Below are 18,874 nucleotides of genomic sequence, written 5' to 3'. Positions count from 1 at the left end.
GTTACCCAGCCTTGAAGGTTTTTTCATGAGTCCAGAACCTCAGAGTTGTTGTCTTTTTGTCAGTGATGAGCTGCTGAAGTTTGCTGTTCTCAGGAAATAGCATTTCTCAGACAATGGCCCTAGTGCAGGAAGAGGCTAAATGGACTCAGCTAAAAGCTGTTGGTTGGATTTTTTTAAATACAATATTATACATTCCTTTGAATTTTTACTTTTTAATTCATAAAGGTGCTTTTAAAGAAATAAGCTTCAGAGATCTGTTTGTGAAAAAAAAGTTTTTGCTATTTTGATAAGACCTAAGGGTGCCTCTGTGATCTTGGATAGTCCACCCAGGCCAGGGGGCTGTTTTAGGAGCATCCTCCTAGCCGGTGTCATGTGGGTCACTGGCTGTTGCCTACAGCAGAGGCACCTGCAGGACTCAGTTAAACTAGGGGCAGGTCTGCTCTTCCTTGTCCCATCATCTGAGGGCACAGTGTTCTTATCTTCAGCAAAAGCAGAGCCTCAAAGTAAACTGAGCCCCTGCCTACCTTTTGTCTTTCTGTCTGATGTTAGCTGGTGAATGTCTATCACACAAGCAGAGAAACCAAGCACTTCCAGTGATTTCAGGGCCTCCCTGAGTCTCCGTGGGAGGCCATACGTGATGGAGACCTGGACTTGGCAGTTTCTGCTGCTCTCAGCCACTTTGTTCTGCTTCTGTCTTTGGCTTTTTCATTGACGTGAATGAAGTTTTAGTTCTGGAGTCTAATTTGAAATCTGTCTGGCCATTGTGCTCCATTGTAATATTGAGCCTTGGCATCTCTAGATTTGATTGAGACAGCCAAAGAGAACAGGTGTGAACTCAGGCACTTCTAGAGGCCCACATGCCGTCATTGTCATCAGCCACCGTGATGATTTTTTCTGGAGCCCACCATGTCTGTCCCAGGTTCCTTGGCTCTGAGTAGGTTTTGCCTGGCAACTTGCTGCAGGGGAATTAATGGGAGGAAAGAAACACTGACTCTTTGAACTTAAAATTTTTTTGGCTGGGTACGGTGACTTATGCCTGTGATTCCAGCACTTTGGGAGGCACCGAGGCCAGCAGATCACCTGAGGTCAGAAATTAGAGACCAGCCTGTACAATATGGTGAAATCTCATAGCTACTAAAAAAAAAAAAGTACAAAAAATTAGCCAGGCACGGTGGCGGGCGCCTGTAATCTCAGCTACTTGGGAGGCTGAGGCAGGAGAATCGCTTGAATCCAGGAGGCGGAGGTTGCAGTGAGCCGAGATCACGCCATTGCACTCCAGCCTGGGCAACAAGAGCGAAATTCCATCTCAAATAAAAAAAAAAAATTGGCCGGGCGCGGTGGCTCAAGCCTGTAATCCCAGCACTTTGGGAGGCCGAGACGGGCGGATCACGAGGTCAGGAGATTGAGACCATCCTGGCTAACACGGTGAAACCCCGTCTCTACTAAAAAAAATACAAAAAGCTAGCCGGGCGAGGTGGCGGGCGCCTGTAGTCCCAGCTACTCCGGAGGCTGAGGCAGGAGAATGGCATAAACCCGGGAGGCGGAGCTTGCAGTGAGCTGAGATCCGGCCACTGCACTCCAGCCCGGGCGACAGAGCAAGACTCCGTCTCAAAAAAAAAAAAAAAAAATTGAAGAGAAATCTGCTATAGCCACACTAACTTCCCATCTCTAAGTGCTCTCAGTAAATTCTAAAAAAGCCAATCAAAATTGCTAATTAAGTCTTTAATGGTTATTCTGATCAACTCATTTATCTTAGGTCTAACATACAGTAAAGAAGATAAGAAATTTTGTGTGTCTGATACAGTCTTTTTTTTTTTTTTGAGGCAGAGTCTCGCTCTGTCGCCCGGACTGGAGTGCAGTGGCCGGATCTCAGCTCACTGCAAGCTCCGCCTCCCGGGTTTACACCATACTCCTGCCTCAGCCTCCCGAGGAGCTGGGACTACAGGCGCCTGCCACCTCGCCCGGCTAGTTTTTGTATTTTTTAGTAGAGACGGGGTTTCACTGTGTTAGCCAGGATGGTCTCGATCTCCTGACCTCGTGATCCGCCTGTCTCGGCCTCCCAAAGTGCTGGGATTACAGGCTTGAGCCACCGCGCTCGGCCAGATACAGTCTTTATCTAATAATGTACTTTACATTTTTGCCTTTTTCTAGGACTTGGAATCCAGTTTTCCAACTGTGAATGACTACAGAGATTTACAGTTTTTCTTTGCTATTTTATAACATTTTAATGGTCACAGCCATATTAATCTCCAGGAACATTGTCCCCAAATTTAACGTCATTCCTGAAGAGAAATATGGTTGTCTTGACAATGATCCATCCTATAGCCTGCGTTGGAAAGCCATGACTCATCATAAGGACAAATTGAGGCCCCCTGATTTTTTCTTTTTTTTTTGTTTTTGAGACCAAGTCTTGCTCTGTCGCCCAGGCTGGAGTGCAGTGGTGCCATCTCGGCTCACTGCAACATCCCCCTCTGGGTTCAAGCAATTCTCCTGCCTCAGCCTCCTGGGTAGCTGGGAATATAGGCATGCGCCACCATGCCTGGCTAATTTTCGTAGTTTTAGTGGAGACAGGGTTCCACCATGCTGGCCAAACTGGTCTCAAACTCCTGACCTCAGGTGATCCGCCCGCCTCAGCCTCCCAGAGTGCTGGGATTATAGATATGAGCCACCATCCCCGGCCAAGCAAGCCCCTCTGATTCTCACCAAGAGGTGTGAGCAGTGTGAAGATAAGATGCGGCCTTGGTCCAAAGTCCAGAGTGCTTCTTGGGCTGAGGGGCATAGCCGTTGCAGTGCTTTTCTAGGGGAGAATGGGTCTGGCACCCTCTCCTGAGTCTGGAGACATGAGCCTAGTGACACTACCATGCAATTTGCTCGGGTTCCAGACGTTGTCCCTACTGACTGCATGGGAGGCTTGGTGAGGCAGAGAAAGGAGAGTCCAGGGAAGGCCCCAAGAGAACCTATGGGCTCAAAAAGTCAAAGCTGTTCATCACAAAACAAAAGAAAGATAATTTTTATGGAAAAGAAGGGGATTTTTATTTGGAAATACTTAATGAGAGTGGTTTTCATTCTCCAGTTATCACAACTAGCATCAGAAATGAATGCGATTGCAGTTTACTCCATCTTCACCAAACTTTGTAGAACTGCATGTCAACATATCCCTGACTTCTTTCAGTCAGTTGTCAGTCACCATTTTGAAAAAAATGCCCACATGTTCGATACTTCCATATCACAAGCACTTGAGTTCTTAGTGGGATTCTCAGCTCTTCAGTTTGGTCTGCCATTGGCTAATTAGACTTATCTTACTGTGCCATGAAGAGAAGACTTGAACAGCAGAAAAGCAATTCTTCCAGTGTTTACTTTAAGTTTCTCTCTTTTTAAGGATCTTTTGAATTTTGATGATCCACTGAATATTGAAGCTGCAGAACATCATTTGCGGGACAAGGTGAGCCAGTAACAGGCTTATTCTAGGTTGATATACTTGTCACAAAGATGATTACTACTGTCTCTTGATTGGATAAATGAGAAATGGAGAGTGGTGGGATGCAAAGCTGGAATTCAAAGCAGTTTGTAAACAATATGGTATAGTAAATGTATGTAACCTCAGGAAAATGCTTTACCCAAGGTTAGAGAGAATTGGTGTGTGTTTGGTTTTTTTGTTTTTTGTTTTGTTTTGTTTTGTTTTGTTTTTTGAGACAAGGTTTCACTCTGTAACCCAGGCTGGAGTGCAGTGTTGTATTAGTGGCTCACTGCAGCCTCTACTTCCTGGGCTCAAGTGATCCTCCCACTTCAGCCTCCCAAGTAGCTGGGACTACAGGTGCATGACACCACACTCAGCTAATTTTTTTACTTTTATTTTTTGTAGAGATGGAGTCTTGCTTTGTTGCCCAGTCTGGTCTTGAACTGTTGGCCTCAGGCGATCCTCCTGCCTTGTCCTTCCAAAGTGCTGAGATTACAGGCATGAGCCCCGGCACCCAGCTGAGAAGTGCTTTTTATTTGATGTGATTTCCTAGTAGAATTTAGTATGAGTAACTTAAAACAGGTATAGCACTAGCATGGTGGCATTGTGATGACACCTGTAATCCCAACCTTTGGGAGGCCAAGGTGGGCAGATTGCTTGAGCTCAGGAGTTTGAGACCAGCCTGGGCAACATGGCAAAACTCTGTCTTTACAAAAATCAGCCAGACATAGTGGCACATGCCTGTGGTCCCAGCTACTCAGGGGGCTAAGGTGGGAGTATAGCTTGTGCCCAGAAAGTTGAGTGAGCCAAGATTGTGCCACTGCACTCCAGCCGGGGTGACAGAGTGAGACCCCATCTTTAAATAAATAAATAAATGGTAGGAACAGAGACGGAGAATGGATGGTGTCACACCCACCAGCACCCTCCTGACCCCCAGCGGCCCACCTTATCCTTCCACACCTTTTACTGAGCTCATACACATTCATACAAACTTGACTGTGATTTTTACCCAAAAATAATGAGATCCTGTTCATTACTGTTTTTAATTTTTATTTATTTATTTAATTTTTAGGGCAGCACCCTGAGCTTGTAAAGGTTCAGAGAGCTCCCCCTATTCATTACTTTTAATCTTCAATTCCTCTTCTAAAAGGTTTTTTCCTCTAATGCAGAGCATAAATGATCAGTCATTCATTTCAGGAGCCACATTGAGGTCTTCCAGTAAGACACCTGTTAAGGAAGACAGTTTACCTAGAAACAATATATTAAAATTCACTGGGAAGAAAAAAATACAACAAAACCAAGCTGAAAGAGTTATAGTCGGTGAATGTCACTTTTCCACTGTGCTTGAGTAGCAAGGCAGCAGTGGTTTTAACTGTCTGATAAAAGAAAGCATACAAGCCTTGAGGAAGGGAAGTGCTGTCAGGAAAGGGGGTCTGAAATGACTTTAACATTGGCCCAGTGCAAAGCACTGGAGCAGGAGCAGGAGCAGGAGCAGGAGCCTGCAGAGGCAGGTCATGTGTGGCTAGCACCGAGGTAGCTCAGCTTAGGTGAAGGGTTCTGGCTGGATTTGGTGGTAGAACCTCACATTCCATTACCTGAACCAGATTCCCTACGGCAGCCTTGCCATTGTGGCAGCCTTGCCATTGTGGCAGTCGGTCAGCCACCATTGTTCGTTTGGCTGAAGTTGCTTTTTTTTTTTTTTTGAAACAGAGTCTGTTGCCCAGGCTGGAGTATGCAGTGGTGCAATCTTGGCTCACCTCCATCTCCAGATGCAACCTCCATCTCCCGGGTTCAAGCAATTCTTGTGCCTCAGCCTCCCGAGTATCCGGGACTATGGGCGCGCGCCACCACACTGGGCTAATTTTTGTATTCTTACTAGTAGAGACAGGGTTTTACCATGTTGCCCATGCTGGTCTCAAACTCCTGGCCTCAAGCAACCCACCCGCCTCAGCCTCCCAAAATGCTGGGATTACTGCACCCGACCTGATGTAGCTTTGAACACCCTTCTAAAACCCCTCTATCTAGTTCTAGACATCGTGCAGAATGTTCAGCGCCTTGGCTTCTGTTAATGTTAGTTAGACCTACTATATGCCACTACCGAATAGGGTGTTTGAAATGTGCCCTGCCAAGTCCTCGCTACAGTCTTGAGCCTAAGTTCAGACCAGGAGGTGCTGCCTGACCACGGCCCCAAAGAGTGGGCAGGAGCACCTCCGACAGGGAGGCGAGAGAAGTGCCACCCAGCATGCATCTTGCTGAGACTCACAAAACAAGTGGCAGGCACAGTGGGCACGGGGAGTGGTGCAGTACAAGCAGGCGGGCAGAGCAGACCATCTACTGAGGCTGGTGTTCTGCCAAGGAGGCGAGCTCTGTCTTGAGGGCTGAGACAGCAGGGGTCCTCAAGAGAAATAACAGTGGTGTGAGGCAGCCCTTGTGCCCACAGCTCCCCATGAGAGCAGTCAGTCCCTGACCCCTGCCGTCCGTCAGTGGTTCTGATGGGCTTGTGTTGTCTGGCAAAGCCTTGGGCTTGGTACTGCAGTGACAAGCCCTGGGCAAATGTGCCCCTTGGCCCACCCCTTGCAGGCATTCGTGGCTGTACTCCTGTCTGCTGTTGCTGGCGATGACTAGCCCTTGTGGACCAAGCCTTGTCAGATAGAAAGTGATGGCAATAGGGGCACTCCCACAGCTCCAGGTGGAGAGATGTCTTCCATTTTACCTTTCTTTGTATGAAATAAGATTTCATATTCCTGATTTGTATGAAATAAGACTTTGCAACTGATACACTTTTAGCCCCAGTAAAATGGACCTAATATCTCCAAACAGTGACGCCTCCACATGAAGTCTAAGCAGTGCCGCAGCCCCACCCACGTCTTCATGCGGAGTAATAGTCACAGTTGTTGAGCGCCGCTTCATTATGTCTACTCGTTCATCACCTGTTTGGCTGGTGGCCACTTATGTGCCAGGGGACGTGCAAAGTGCTCGGGATGACTGGGAATGACAGTCCCTGTCCCTGTGGCACACACATTCCAGCAGGAGGAGGCGGAGCATAGGCGAACAAACACGGCCAGATGCGGTGGCTCACGCCTGTAATCTCAGCACTTTGGGAAGCCAAGGTGGGCAGATCACCTGAGGTCAGGAGTTCAAGACCAGCCTGGCCAATGTGGTGAAACCCCGTCTCTAGTAAAAATACAAAAATTAGCCAGGCATGCCAGGCACCTGTAATTGCAGCTACTTGGGAGACTGAGTCAGGAGAATCCCTTGAACCCAGGAGGCGGAGGGTGCAGTGAACTGAGATTGCACCATTGCACTCCTGCCTGGGCAAAAAGGGCGAAACTCCATCTCAAAAAAAAAAAAAAAAAATGATGAAAATTAAAATGAAAAAAATAGGTGAACAAATACAGCATGTGAGGTGGAGAGCGGGCCACAGAGGGCCAGGTGGTGAGAGAGGAGCGCTCCAGAAAACCTTGGCTGCTAGTGCAAAGCCCCTGAGGCAGGAACGTGCTGCAGAGGTCAGGGCAGAGAAAAGAGGCCATTATGACTGGCGCAGGTCAGAAGGAATGGAATAGTAGGAGCCGGGCATGCTTCCATGCACTTGACACAGAGTGCACTTGTTTCTCACAACAGCCCCTTGGGCCGGATACCATTATGATCCCTGTTTTGCTGCTGAGGACACAGCTGCCAAGAAGCTGAGATTCGCCATGGTTGAGTAGCCCATCGGAGGCAGAGCCCAGGACTTGGATCCTCCTCTGTGTGGCTCCAGAGTCTGTGGTTTTCACTTGGGCCCTGTGCTTTGTGTCCCTTGCAGTAGGAGAGGAGGAGGCAGGCAGCAGAGGCTGGAGCATGGGGCCTGCTGCAGGCATGGATGCTGGGCTCTATGCTGGGTGAGGTGAACAGGGCAACTAAGAGTACATGGCGTCTTTTGTCCTCCGAAACATGGAGAGGCAGGGGCATTTATGGGGTCTTCATTTTACATCCTGTAAGCAGTTTGCAGGGTCCTTGTGAGCTGACAGTATTGTCTGGCATCTGGGGACTGTGGAAATGGCCTTGAGAAGGTTTTGTAAAAGGGCAGGTAGGGTTTCTGCAGAGCTCCCCTTTGTTGTGGGGTAAAGGCCCATGTGGGAGGCTGCAAATGCCATCCTGTAGACAAATAGGGAAGTTGGCAGAGCAGAGGCACCTGGGTAGACTCAGAGCACTCCACTTTCTCACCCTGAGACCACAGAAAATCATGAGACCATATCCATAGCTTCAAATTGGGAACTTGCCGGCCCTGGAAAGGGTCACTGTGCTAATTAAGGGTGTGGCAGGAGGGCAGGCACCTGGTGCCCAGCTGGCCAGGACCATGCTCCAGGCAGGGTCTCCCCTGCGAGAGGGCATTGTGGCAGCAGCGAGGTATACACCAAGTGCCTGGGTTTGCCCTGCACATTGCCAGGTGTCGGGATTATGCAGTGGAATCAGCAAAGAGGCTAGGTTGAGGCTTATGCAGGAGGACTGAGGCTTAGCTAAGGAAATGGAACTCATGCCCACTAAGAACTGTGGTACCTGTGCTGTGTTCCCTGTGCAGTGGGGGCTGCATGGCATTGATGTGACTGAAGTAGTGTGATCCTGCGGGGACATCCGAGACCCAGCAGCTGTGTTGTAGGAGTGAGAGGGTTAAGAGCTCCAAGTCACTCTTATGGCTCATACAATCCCATGGGCTTTTACTCGTAACCTTGGGGATACCAGATCCAGGGACAAACCTGACAGTGGCCCAGATCTGAGATTGTTCCACCCATACTGGCCTGGGGTGATTCCTAGGTCCACACCGCCTTTGGTCACTGGCTGCCTGCACTTCAATGCATGAGGATGGAGCTCTGTGGCACACCCAGCTCTCTTCCGGGCAGGGTGTAGTCATCCTGCCCAGAAGAGATGGGGGGCTGTACATGGGCTGTGAAGAGCAGGCACATTTTAAATAGGTAGCAGCATCCAGGGAAATCATTCTAGCAAGACAAATACAGAAACAAGGGTCTTCCTGAGAGCAGTAGCTGTGACTCAGACTCATTGTGGCCAAAGGAGTCTTGGCTTTGTGACCTTGACCACACTTTTCTGGGCTCCACTTTCCCCATCTGGAAATGAGGAGGGATAGGTGCCCCCTGAGGGTCCCTCCCACTCAGGCCTTCCGCATGCTCCCCCCCTCAGCACACCCAGCACTGTGTCTTGCATGCAGTAGGCACCTAGGTTGTGGCAAATGGCACTCAGACTCCGCAAGGTCCCAGTCCTTCTACCACCTTGGCGACCACAGGGGGCCTTGGTGCTGATGGATCTGACTTGTCCCTGAAGCGCTGCTTTACTCACTCACTCACTCTTCCTGTTCTTCTTTCTGTCCCCAATGCTTTTACTCCACAGGAGGACTTCCGGAATAAAGTGGATGACTACATCAAGCGTTATGCCAGATGATAAAAGGGGATGATTGCAGGCCCATGGACTGTGTTACAGTTTGTCTCTAACGTGAAACAGCAAGAGGTAGCCCCCTCTCCCGTCCTCATGCTCCCTCTCAGTCCCCTGGATTGCCCCAGTCCTGTGACCATGTTGCCCTGAAGAAGACCATCTTCATGACTGCTCATTGTAGATGGAGAATTCAACATAAATACAGCAAGAAAATGTGTTTGGGCTTCTGAAGAGTTGTCTGCTTACCTTAACATGTTTACTTTTTTGAACTTGTACTGTATAGGCTGTTGGTGAAATTCTTAAGAAGTTGTAATGAACTCAAAATTGAGGCCAGAGCTTGCTTTCCCTTTTCCCAAACAAAATTGGTTTTCTGCACAAGCGATGCTAATGATGTGTTCAGTGTAACTTGCAGATTGGCAATAAGATACCCGCTACAAACTGTGATTGGATGCAAAATCTCTTAGCTTCTTTCACGAATGTTGGCCCTGCCTAGATGTTGTGAAGCTTCCCAGAATGCATAGTCATTCACTGTAGATCTCTTATTGAAATGCGTATTTTATTTAATGTAAGTATATTTTGGAACAGATTTGTAATTTGTACAATTTAATGCTTTAATTATTTTTTCTATTCTCATTTAGTTTGTATTTTCATTGTATAGAGCAGACAGAAAGATGTTGGGTCAAGCAACTATTGAAGAGAAATACAAAGAAAATATGAAAGGCACATTATTCATGTTGTCCAAATGCAATGAGAGTCTCACTCTTAAAAATCAGCTCTTGCTTTCAGGTCCAGATGTGGCGAGGACGTTTTGGAGCCCTTTGAAGCTAGTTGGATGATCAAAACAGAAAGGCAGGGAGCCCATTGTAACATGCTGCCCAGAGGAAACTGGCTGGAACCTGGACCACCTGGGGTTGATGTTTCTGCAGTGGTCATGTGATTGTGACCTGGTAGCTACTTACCAGAGCATCAGACCCTGCTGTCCTGGGAGACAGGAGTGATGCCTCAGGAATCAGCCTAATGTCTGATGTCACTGAGACTGTACCTATGGCCTTCTTCTGAGTTTGCTATGGCTCCAGGCCCTGCCTGTGGGGTGAGCCTCCTAGGCCTTGGAGGACCAGGAGTCAACAGTGGCATATGCCATCCTCGGCCAAGTTAATGTACCGCAGAGGAAGAGCCCTGAAGAGAGGCAAGTGGGTTTATTCCAGCATGTAGACATTTGAACCAGTGAAGTCAAACACAAAATAAATGTCTGTCTAGTTTTCATTTGCTGCCTGCCTAGCACTCAGATTTAACTGCCAGCTTCCTTAGACCTCTAGATTCCCCTGTCTGCCATCTACTGGGTTTAGTTTGTTTTTCTTAATTTATAGAATCTCTGATTCACGGAGATTCTGTCACGGAGACCCAGCAGGTGAGGAATGTAGGCCTTGCTTTGTCTTTGCACCCATTAGACTTGAGGGTGGCCCCTGGGTAACGGGCCACACAGAGCAGGAAGGGTGAGATTAGATAAAGAGAATGATGGCATCTCAGGAACTCAGGGCTTTTCCAGGAGACACATTAATCCCCGCCTCTCAGGGCCTAGGAGAGGGAGGTGCTGCAGCTTCACACTTTTCCTCTGCCTAGTGTCAGAGGAACTTGCCGGCTGAGCACTAGGCATCCTCTCTAGTCAGGGCAGGCGGCCAGCAGCTAATTCCTGCCCCCTGTGACCCAGGAAATAAGGTTCTCTGCCTGGTGCCATTCCCAGGTCCAAGGCAGGGCACATCCCATAGTAGTTGCTCGGGCTCCCTGGAGTTCCCCGGCTGGTGGTGCAGGTGTTGATGCAGGACTTTTCAGAAGAGCACTTCTGTGGGAGAAATGCCAGTGCCTGCTGTCCAGTGGAAACATTTATGCAGTGTACGTGAAAGACAGTGTGCTCTCTGGACACACTGAAAGTGGTAATATCAGTTATTCTAACATCAAAGTATCTGCACAGTAGAAAATCACTTTGCTCATTATCAGGGATTAAGCAATTCTTTTAAAATGTCCAGATAACTGAATCATCCCATTCTGTCTAGTGGAAATCCCCCAGAAATATTTTGCACACACACCCCATCTTAGGAGCACACTCAGATGCAGCCCATCAGAGTAAGTAGCTGGTGTTGTCCTGGGTGCTCGGCCAGTGGGGCCCTTGGGATCTGTTGGGTGACTGTGGGACCTGGTTTCCTTCCAGACTTTTTGACTTCTTGGCATTCCCCTCCCTCTTTCACAGGCTCCAATGCATATGCCCCCAACCAACCTGGTACTAGGTGGTGATTTCTGATCTGTCAGGGAATGGGAATCCCTAGACTTGGCCGAAAGACCAGTCCTGGAAATAGGTGGGAGTGGGCAGGCCCTTGGGGAACTGAAGCTCTTGGGAAGCTCTGACATCCAGTTGGACATCCAGAACCTTTGCTTCCTGAATCCTGGTTCTTGGCTGGACTCCAGAGGGTCCTTGTGACTATTGCTTAGAATTTGATGCGTAAGCTATATATTTTTCAAGCACTCCGAGAAGGAAACACTTCCAGGGTAAGCCTCTCAGAAGAAGGCTCACATCTTACCTCTGATCTTCCCCTAAATAACCACCAGCAGGTGACCACCCCTTTGCAGTCTTTCTGCTAAGGAGCCAAGGCAAGAGTATTACTCAGATATTGAAAATGGATCTCAGCTGTGCCCCTCGCCTTTTCTCTCACGACTCGTTGTATGTGGTGTTTCCACCAGCTTTATTTGCAGAGCACAGACCACAGGGAGCCAGTGTCTTGGGTTAGGGTTGTCTTCACCTGCCCTCGTCTCCAAGCACGGGGAGGCCTGAGAGGCTGCTCAGGAGCTAAAACATTGTGAATGTCCGTTCTTTTAAAGGATCATGTACCTTAGTATTTGGCCGTTCACATGATTCAAAGCACCTGTGCATATTTTCCTCTGTCTCTAGTTACTTGCACACTTGTCTGGAAAGACCTTGTGGGGTGTAGAGCACAACAGTGTTCATAGCTAGGCCAGTCTCAGCAGAGTCCTAGCCCATTCAGAGGCCATCTGGTGATAGGCCCAGCATGTTTTTTTTCTTATGGCAGCAGAAAGATTGAATAGCCCTTCTGCTGGATTCTAGACCCCCAAAAAAGAAAAATAAAATCCCAGACGGCAAACTCTCAGGCGGTGGTGATCACAAAAATCTGTCACAGTCTGCAGTGAACAAACCCCACTTGCTGTTCCTGGGGTTGCTCTGCTGCCACTCCCCACCCCCACTTACTTAAAGAACTGCTGTGGAAAATCAGTTCCGGTTTCTTGCGTAAAACCCACGGCACTACTGGTGCATTCTGATTTACCTTTGTTAAGTAGAACCTTCTTATTCCCTAAGAGATTTTCAGAATAAGTCTCATATTCCTGTTAACATCACCCTTTTTGCCAATAATCAAATCAAGCAGATTGTGTTTTTTTCATGTAAGAATTCCAACAAGAAGATGTAAACCACCAATTCAGGATTGTTTTCACTTTCTTTTTTTCTTTTTTTGAGATGGGACCTCACTCTGTCACCCGGGCTGGAGCTAGAGTATAGTGGTGTAATCTCAGCTTACTGCAACGTCCACCTCCTGGGCTCAAGCAATCCTCCCACTTCAACCTCCCAAGTAGCTGGGACCACAGGCTTCTGCCACCATTTCCAGCTAATTTTTTGTATTTTTGGTAGAGATGGGGTTTCACCATGTTAGCCAGGCTGGTCCCAAACTCCAGCGCTCAAGCAGTCCGCCCGCCTTGGCCTCCCAAAGTGCTGGGATTACAGGTTGTGAGCCGCCCCACCCAGCTTTCACTTTCATCCGTATGTTTCACTTTGGAAATTCAAGTTTGCTACACATTCACTATTCATAAAATAAGTCGAGTAAAGTGTTGATACATAGTCTTAGTAAAATGTTTAACTCGTTCTTTGCCAAAGAATAAATTTGAGAAATGAGAAAACTGTCACTCCCCTCTTTCCTCCCCCTATAGCCCTGTCTAAAATAAAAAATATTGAACAGCTGAGAGGGGCTGGTTCAGAGGCGTCTATGTCACCTGTCTACGCCACCTCTCTTACCTCAGGTTTCCATGGGTTACAGAAATTTATTTATTGAAAGAATTGTGGTTTGAAAAAATAAACTTCTTCAAGAAACCCACTGATGGGAGCATTTGGGGACCCTGCATTGTTAAGAATATCTATTTATTCACACAGGTAGATAAAGAACTGAATGATCTCTTCAAAAAATTCAGCTTAGGCCTTGTTGATTCTCATTGGCAAATTCACTGAGCCAGAGTTCTTCCAGTAAATTCGCTGCTTTTTTTTTTTTTTTTGAGACGGAGTCTCGCTCTGTCGCCCGGGCTGCAGTGCAGTGGCCGGATCTCAGCTCACTGCAAGCTCCGCCTCCCGGATTCACGCCATTCTCCTGCCTCAGCCTCCCGAGTAGCTGGGACTACAGGCGCCCGCCACCTCGCCCGGCTAGTTTTTTGTATTTTTTAGTAGAGACGGGGTTTCACCATGTTAACCAGGATGGTCTCGATCTCCTGACCTTGTGATCCGCCCGTCTCGGCCTCCCAAAGTGCTGGAATTACAGGCTTGAGCCACCGCGCCCAGCCTTTTTTTTTTTTTTTTAAGCTTATGCCAGGGCCAACTGGAAATGACAGTGCCTGCCCCAAGAGTTCCCTATGCTGGGGAAGAGAACACCTGTGAACAGAGCCTCCATGCACAGCTGACTGGGGTAAATACTTGTCAGGGGGCCACCATTAACCAGGAGAGACTTACGTAGTAGCCGTAGTGACTTAGCACTTCCATTTCGTCTCTTCCTTGGGCCTCTGGTCCACAGTTCATGTATGGGTGTTTCCCCTTCTCTGATAATCTAGGTGATGCCCAGGTGATGCTCTTGTGGCCTACAAGGCCTCCTCCGTCTGTATTTGTTGTATTTTTCAGAGTTGGGTTTTCATCACCTCAGTGTCCAACTTCATGACGTTCCTAGCAGCTCATCACTCCTATGTCATCCCTGATGCTTAATGTTGAAAGATTACTTTGTCTCAAACCAGTCATTGATATTACCAGATATCCCTTTCTAAAAATATGTATTCCAGCCTCAGTGATCCCATTCACCTGTGTGCTTCTGCCCTCTCCTAACCATGGTGAGGTGGAGGAGCTGTAGCTGGGTGCAGCCCTGTGGGGCAGCAGTCTTCTTTCCTATTCCTAAGAGGTTTCCGCCTCAAGTTAGTGTGAAAAGAGAAAACCTGTATCCCTGGGGAATGCTGTGGCAAGGAGCCCCAGACAGACCAGAAGACACAGGTGGAGCCCAGTGACTTCGTGGATCCCACTCACATGACCGTGTGCTCTGCCACACCAGTCACAGTGGCATGTGACAGAAACCATGGTCATTGTAGGAAGGGCAGTGGGATGTGGAAGAGCTGGCGAGATATCCAGGCAAGACTAAAACCCGTGGGGATGGCCTCCCCACCCACATCCTCTCCACTTTACTGCCATAGAGGTTTCTGAAACACCTTTGACCATTCCACCTCTTCTTCTTGCCTTCAGAATAAGCATTCCTGTGCCTGGCATACAGAGCCCATTGTCACTGGGCCCCTGTCCACCCTGCCAGCCACTGCCCTGAAGACCCTGGCCTCAAAGTAGTGCTTCCATGCTCTGAGATGAGGTCCACTCTTCCAAGACACTCAGCCTCCCTCTTGGGACTCCTTCAATATTTAGTTCATACAGTGCCACTGCTATGAAACTGTTCCTGCTCTTACAGGTAGACGAACACTTCTTGAGTATCCTCGTCTTTCCCAGGCTTCCAGAAGCACCAAAGGTGTGTACTGCACTTACTCACATATGTATTCCTGTCTCTCCCAGGAGTCAGCATCTGGAGTACAGGCCTTAGCCAGCTGCAGTAACTGAGCAGGTTACTACAATGTGATTTTTGGCTGTTGAGTAAATATGTAGTAGCTTAAGAGCACAGTACACCAGCTACAAGCCGGCTTGTGGCAGTTAACCAGGAGGTGGGTGCACTGACCAGCCCAGGCAATAGCTGAGTTTGGCGTCTGGTACCACCCAAGTGGGGTAACTGCCTTCCATCAGCTGACAGATGCCAAGGCTGAGCAGAGTTTCCTTTGCTTGAGTAAAGCTTGTGGGAAAATGCTTCAGAAAAGAAGTAATATCCTGTAAATTCTAAGGGTAAACATGATTTTGGAAATGAAGTGTAGGATCAAAAAAATATTTTAGGGAAGAAAAATCCACGTTTAGGAAAATGCAGTAAATTGTACCTTTGACTAAAAATTAAAAAGCCCTAAGTAGGCAATAGGCCAAAGTGAAAAGGAAACAGAATGAAACTATAAAAAAACCTAGATGAGGAAACTAAAATCATCATTATAAAGTGCACAGCAAAGGGCAGGATTGATGCTGAGAAAGTAGATCAATGATATGGAGGCAAACTTGAGGGATTCTCCCAGAATGCAGAAGAAAACAGACAAAAGCCATCAGAAGGAAGATAACAGAAAGGACAGAGGGGACTTGTGCTTGCAGCTTGAGTAACAAGGATTGAATCTACCCTCCTATATGAAATAAGCAAAACCCCAACAGTATCTATGGGTTTTCAGGCTTTCAGACATGACATCAGGCAGTTCATGACAGCGATTTAATTAACAATCTCCTAACAGAAATGTCCAAGATACAAATGAAAATCACTCATCATACCAAGTACCAGGAAAATTGCAACTTAAATTAGAAAATACAATAAACTGACACTAATCATGAGCTGAATCAGATGGAATTTTCTTACAAGTATTTTAAAGTACCCATCATAAAAATGTTTCAAAAGCTGATTATGAATTGTTCTGAGACAAATGAAAAAAATAGAATATCTCTACAAGGATATAGAACTTAGAAAACCAAATGGAAATTATTGAACTAAAATGTGCAGTAACAGAAACTTTAAAATTTTACTGGATGGGCTCAATAGTAGAGTAGAAATAACAGAAGATACAATCAGCAAATCTGAGGACAGATCAATAGAATTTACTAAGTCTGAAGAGAGAAAAACCAAAAAGGGGGAGTCCAGGAGGACAAAGCCTCAATGGAACAATGACGAAACATTCTATTTCCTATTGAGTTCCAAAAGGAGAGGAGAAAGGGAATTAACACTAAAAGAGTATTTGAAACAATAAAGGTGAAAACTTTGCAAATTTTATGGAAAGACTGAAACACAGATTCATGAAGCTGAGTGATCCCCACACAGGATACACTCAAAGAAATCCATGCCAAGAGGCCAGGCATGGTGGCTCACGCCTGTAATCCCAGCATTCTGGGAGACCGAGGCGGGCGGATACCTGAGGTCAAGAGTTTGAGACCAGCCTGACCAACATGGAGAAACCCCATCTCTACTAAAAATAAAAATTAGCTGGGCATGGTGGTGTATGTCTATAATCCCAGCTACTTGGGAGGCGAAGGTTGTGGTAAGCTGAGATCGTGCCATTGCACTCCAGCCTGGGCAACAGGAGTGAAACTCTGTCTCAAAAAAAAAAAAAAATCCATGCCAAGGAAAATAATAAATTGTCTAAAAACTGAAAACAAAAAGTTCTAAAAGCAGCCAGAGGAAAATAGTGCATCACCTATAGGGGGACACCAGTTTGAAAGCAGTGAATTTCTCCTCAGAAATCATGGAGGCCAGAAGGATTGGTATGGCCTGGTATTATAAAAGTGTTGAAAGAAAAATAACTGTTAACCATGAATTCTATATACAGCAAAACTTACTTTTAGGAATGAGTGAAATCAAAACATTCTTGGATGAAATAAAACAAGAAGAATTAGTTACTAGCAGATCTACCCATAAAGTTTAGCTAAAGGAAGTTCTTCAAACAAAAGAAGTGATAAAATAATGAATCTTCATAAATTGTATGTGTTGATTAAATTAAAAATCATGCTGTCTGATGCTCAACATAATGATATTTAAAGGTAGAGGAAATAGGGCAGGGTGTAGTGGCTCATGCCTGTAATCCCAACACTTTGGGAGGCCAAAGGCAGGAGGATTGCTTGAGAGCAGGAGTTTGAGACCAGCATGGGCAACATAGCAAGACCCCATCTCTAAAAAATTAGCCCGTCATGGGGCCTTGTGTGGTGGCTCACACCTGTAATCCCAGCACTTTGGGAGGCTGAGGCGGGTGGATCACTAGGTCAGGAGATCGAGACCATCCTGGCCAACACAGTGAAATCCCGTCTATACTAAAAATACAAAAAAAGTAGCCGGGTGTGGTGTTGGGCGCCTGTAGTCCCAGCTACTCAGGAGGCTGAGGCAGGAGAATGGTGTGAACGCAGGAGGCGGAGCTTGCAGTGAGCCGAGATTGCGCCACTGCACTCCAGCCTGGGCGACAGAGCGAGACTCCGTCTCAGGAAAAAAAAAAAAAAAAAAAAAAAATTAGCCCGTCACAGTGGTGTATGCCTGTAGTGATACCTACTCAGGAGGGTGAGGCAGGAAGATGACTTGAACTCAGGAGTTAGACGTTACAGTGAGCTATGACTTGCTGCTGCACTCCAGCCTGGCCAACAGCAAGACCCTCTCTCTTTAAAAAGAAAAAAAAAAGAATAAAATTAAATGCAAGTAAGATTTCCTTATTTCATTAGAAGTGGTAAAAGACACTAGCAGACTTAATAAGTCACATATGTATATTGTAATACCAGAGCCACTAAGGAAACTACAGAGACACACTAAAAGACAGTATGAATAGAAATGATATCAGTGAAATTGGCAAAGAATTTCTTTTGTTTTTTTTTTAAGACAGGGTCTCGCGCTGTCACCTAGGTTGGAGTTCAGTGGCTTGATCTCAGCTCACTGCAACCTCCGCTTTCCGGATTCAAGCAATTCTCGTGCCTCAGTCTCCCGGGTAACTGGGATTTCAGGCATGCACCACCACACCTGGCTAATTTTTCTATTTTTAGTAGGGACAGGGTCTCACCATGTTGGCCAGGCTGGTTTCAAACTCTTAACCTAAAGTGATCCACCTACCTCAGCCTCCCAAAGTGCTTGGATTACAGGCGTGAGCCACCGCGTCCAGCCAAGAACTTCTTAATCAAGCGATTCTCCTGCCTTAGCCTCCCGAGTAGCTGGGATTACAGGCATGCACCACCACACCCGGCCAATTTTGTATTTTTAGTAGAGACAGGGTTTCTCCATGTTGGTCAGGCTGGTCTTGAACTCCTGACCTTAGGTGATCCACCCATCTCGGCCTCCCAAAGTGCTGGCATTATAGGCGTGAGCCACCATGCCTGGCACACTATCCCTCTTTCACATCCTCAAACTCCACATTAGCCTTAAACACATTCACAATGAAAATGCACAGCCTGGACACCACTGGAGGGAGCAGAACGTGGCTGGAGATCCTTCGAAGCCTCATTCCTGGAGAAATTTGTCCTTTTCTTGCTATGCTGCCCAGGCTGGAGTGCAGTGGCATGATCTCACCTCACTGCAACCTCCACCTCCCAGGTTCAAGTGATTCTTCTGCCTCAGCCTCCTGAGTAGCTGGACTACGGGTGCGTGCCACCACACCCTGCTAATTTTTGTAGTTTTGGTAGAGACGGGGTTTGACCATGTTGGCCAGGCTGGTCTCAAACTCCTGACTTCAGGTGATCCGCCCACCTCAGCCTCCCAAAAGGCTGGGATTACAGGCATGAGCCATCTCGCCCAGCTGAGAAATGTGTCATTTAACAAATCTTGTAGTTCCATGAAAGACCCCACTTGCAAGGCTGTATTTGACTTGAGTTAGAGCTTACTGAGGACAAAACTGCTTTTCCCAGGTTGCAATATATAAGTTCAATATACTGTAATCATTAGCAATGAACAATCTAAAAATGAAATGAAGAAAAGCAATTCCATTTGCAATGGCATACAAAATACTTAGTGATAAATTTAATAAAAGAAACAAGACTTAGAGACAAAAACTACAAAATACCACTGGAAGAAATTGAAGACAAATAAATGGAAAGCCATTCTGTGTCTA

General features: G+C 46.9%; 1 protein-coding gene across 3 annotated transcripts in view; it reads left to right on the top strand.

Moving 5' to 3' along the window:
* UBE2F (ubiquitin conjugating enzyme E2 F (putative)) overlaps nucleotides 1-10,138 on the top strand; it is a 73,683-nt gene extending 63,545 nt beyond the window's left edge. For 2 of the 3 annotated variants that reach the window (XM_010357964.2, XM_010357965.2), the window contains exons 9-10: nucleotides 3,380-3,442; nucleotides 8,837-10,138. In XM_010357964.2, coding sequence (XP_010356266.1) covers nucleotides 3,380-3,442; nucleotides 8,837-8,887 — 114 coding nt within the window. In that variant the 3' untranslated portion in view covers nucleotides 8,888-10,138. The remainder of the gene's footprint in view (nucleotides 1-3,379; nucleotides 3,443-8,836) is intronic. The other variant, XM_010357967.2, reaches the window with a different exon arrangement.
* Nucleotides 10,139-18,874: the final 8,736 nt, after the last annotated feature.

This window comes from Rhinopithecus roxellana, chromosome 14 (assembly GCF_007565055.1).
Source record: "Rhinopithecus roxellana isolate Shanxi Qingling chromosome 14, ASM756505v1, whole genome shotgun sequence".
In the NCBI taxonomy this organism is placed as follows: domain Eukaryota; kingdom Metazoa; phylum Chordata; class Mammalia; order Primates; family Cercopithecidae; genus Rhinopithecus; species Rhinopithecus roxellana.
This window is presented reverse-complemented; position numbering and strand designations above follow the sequence as displayed.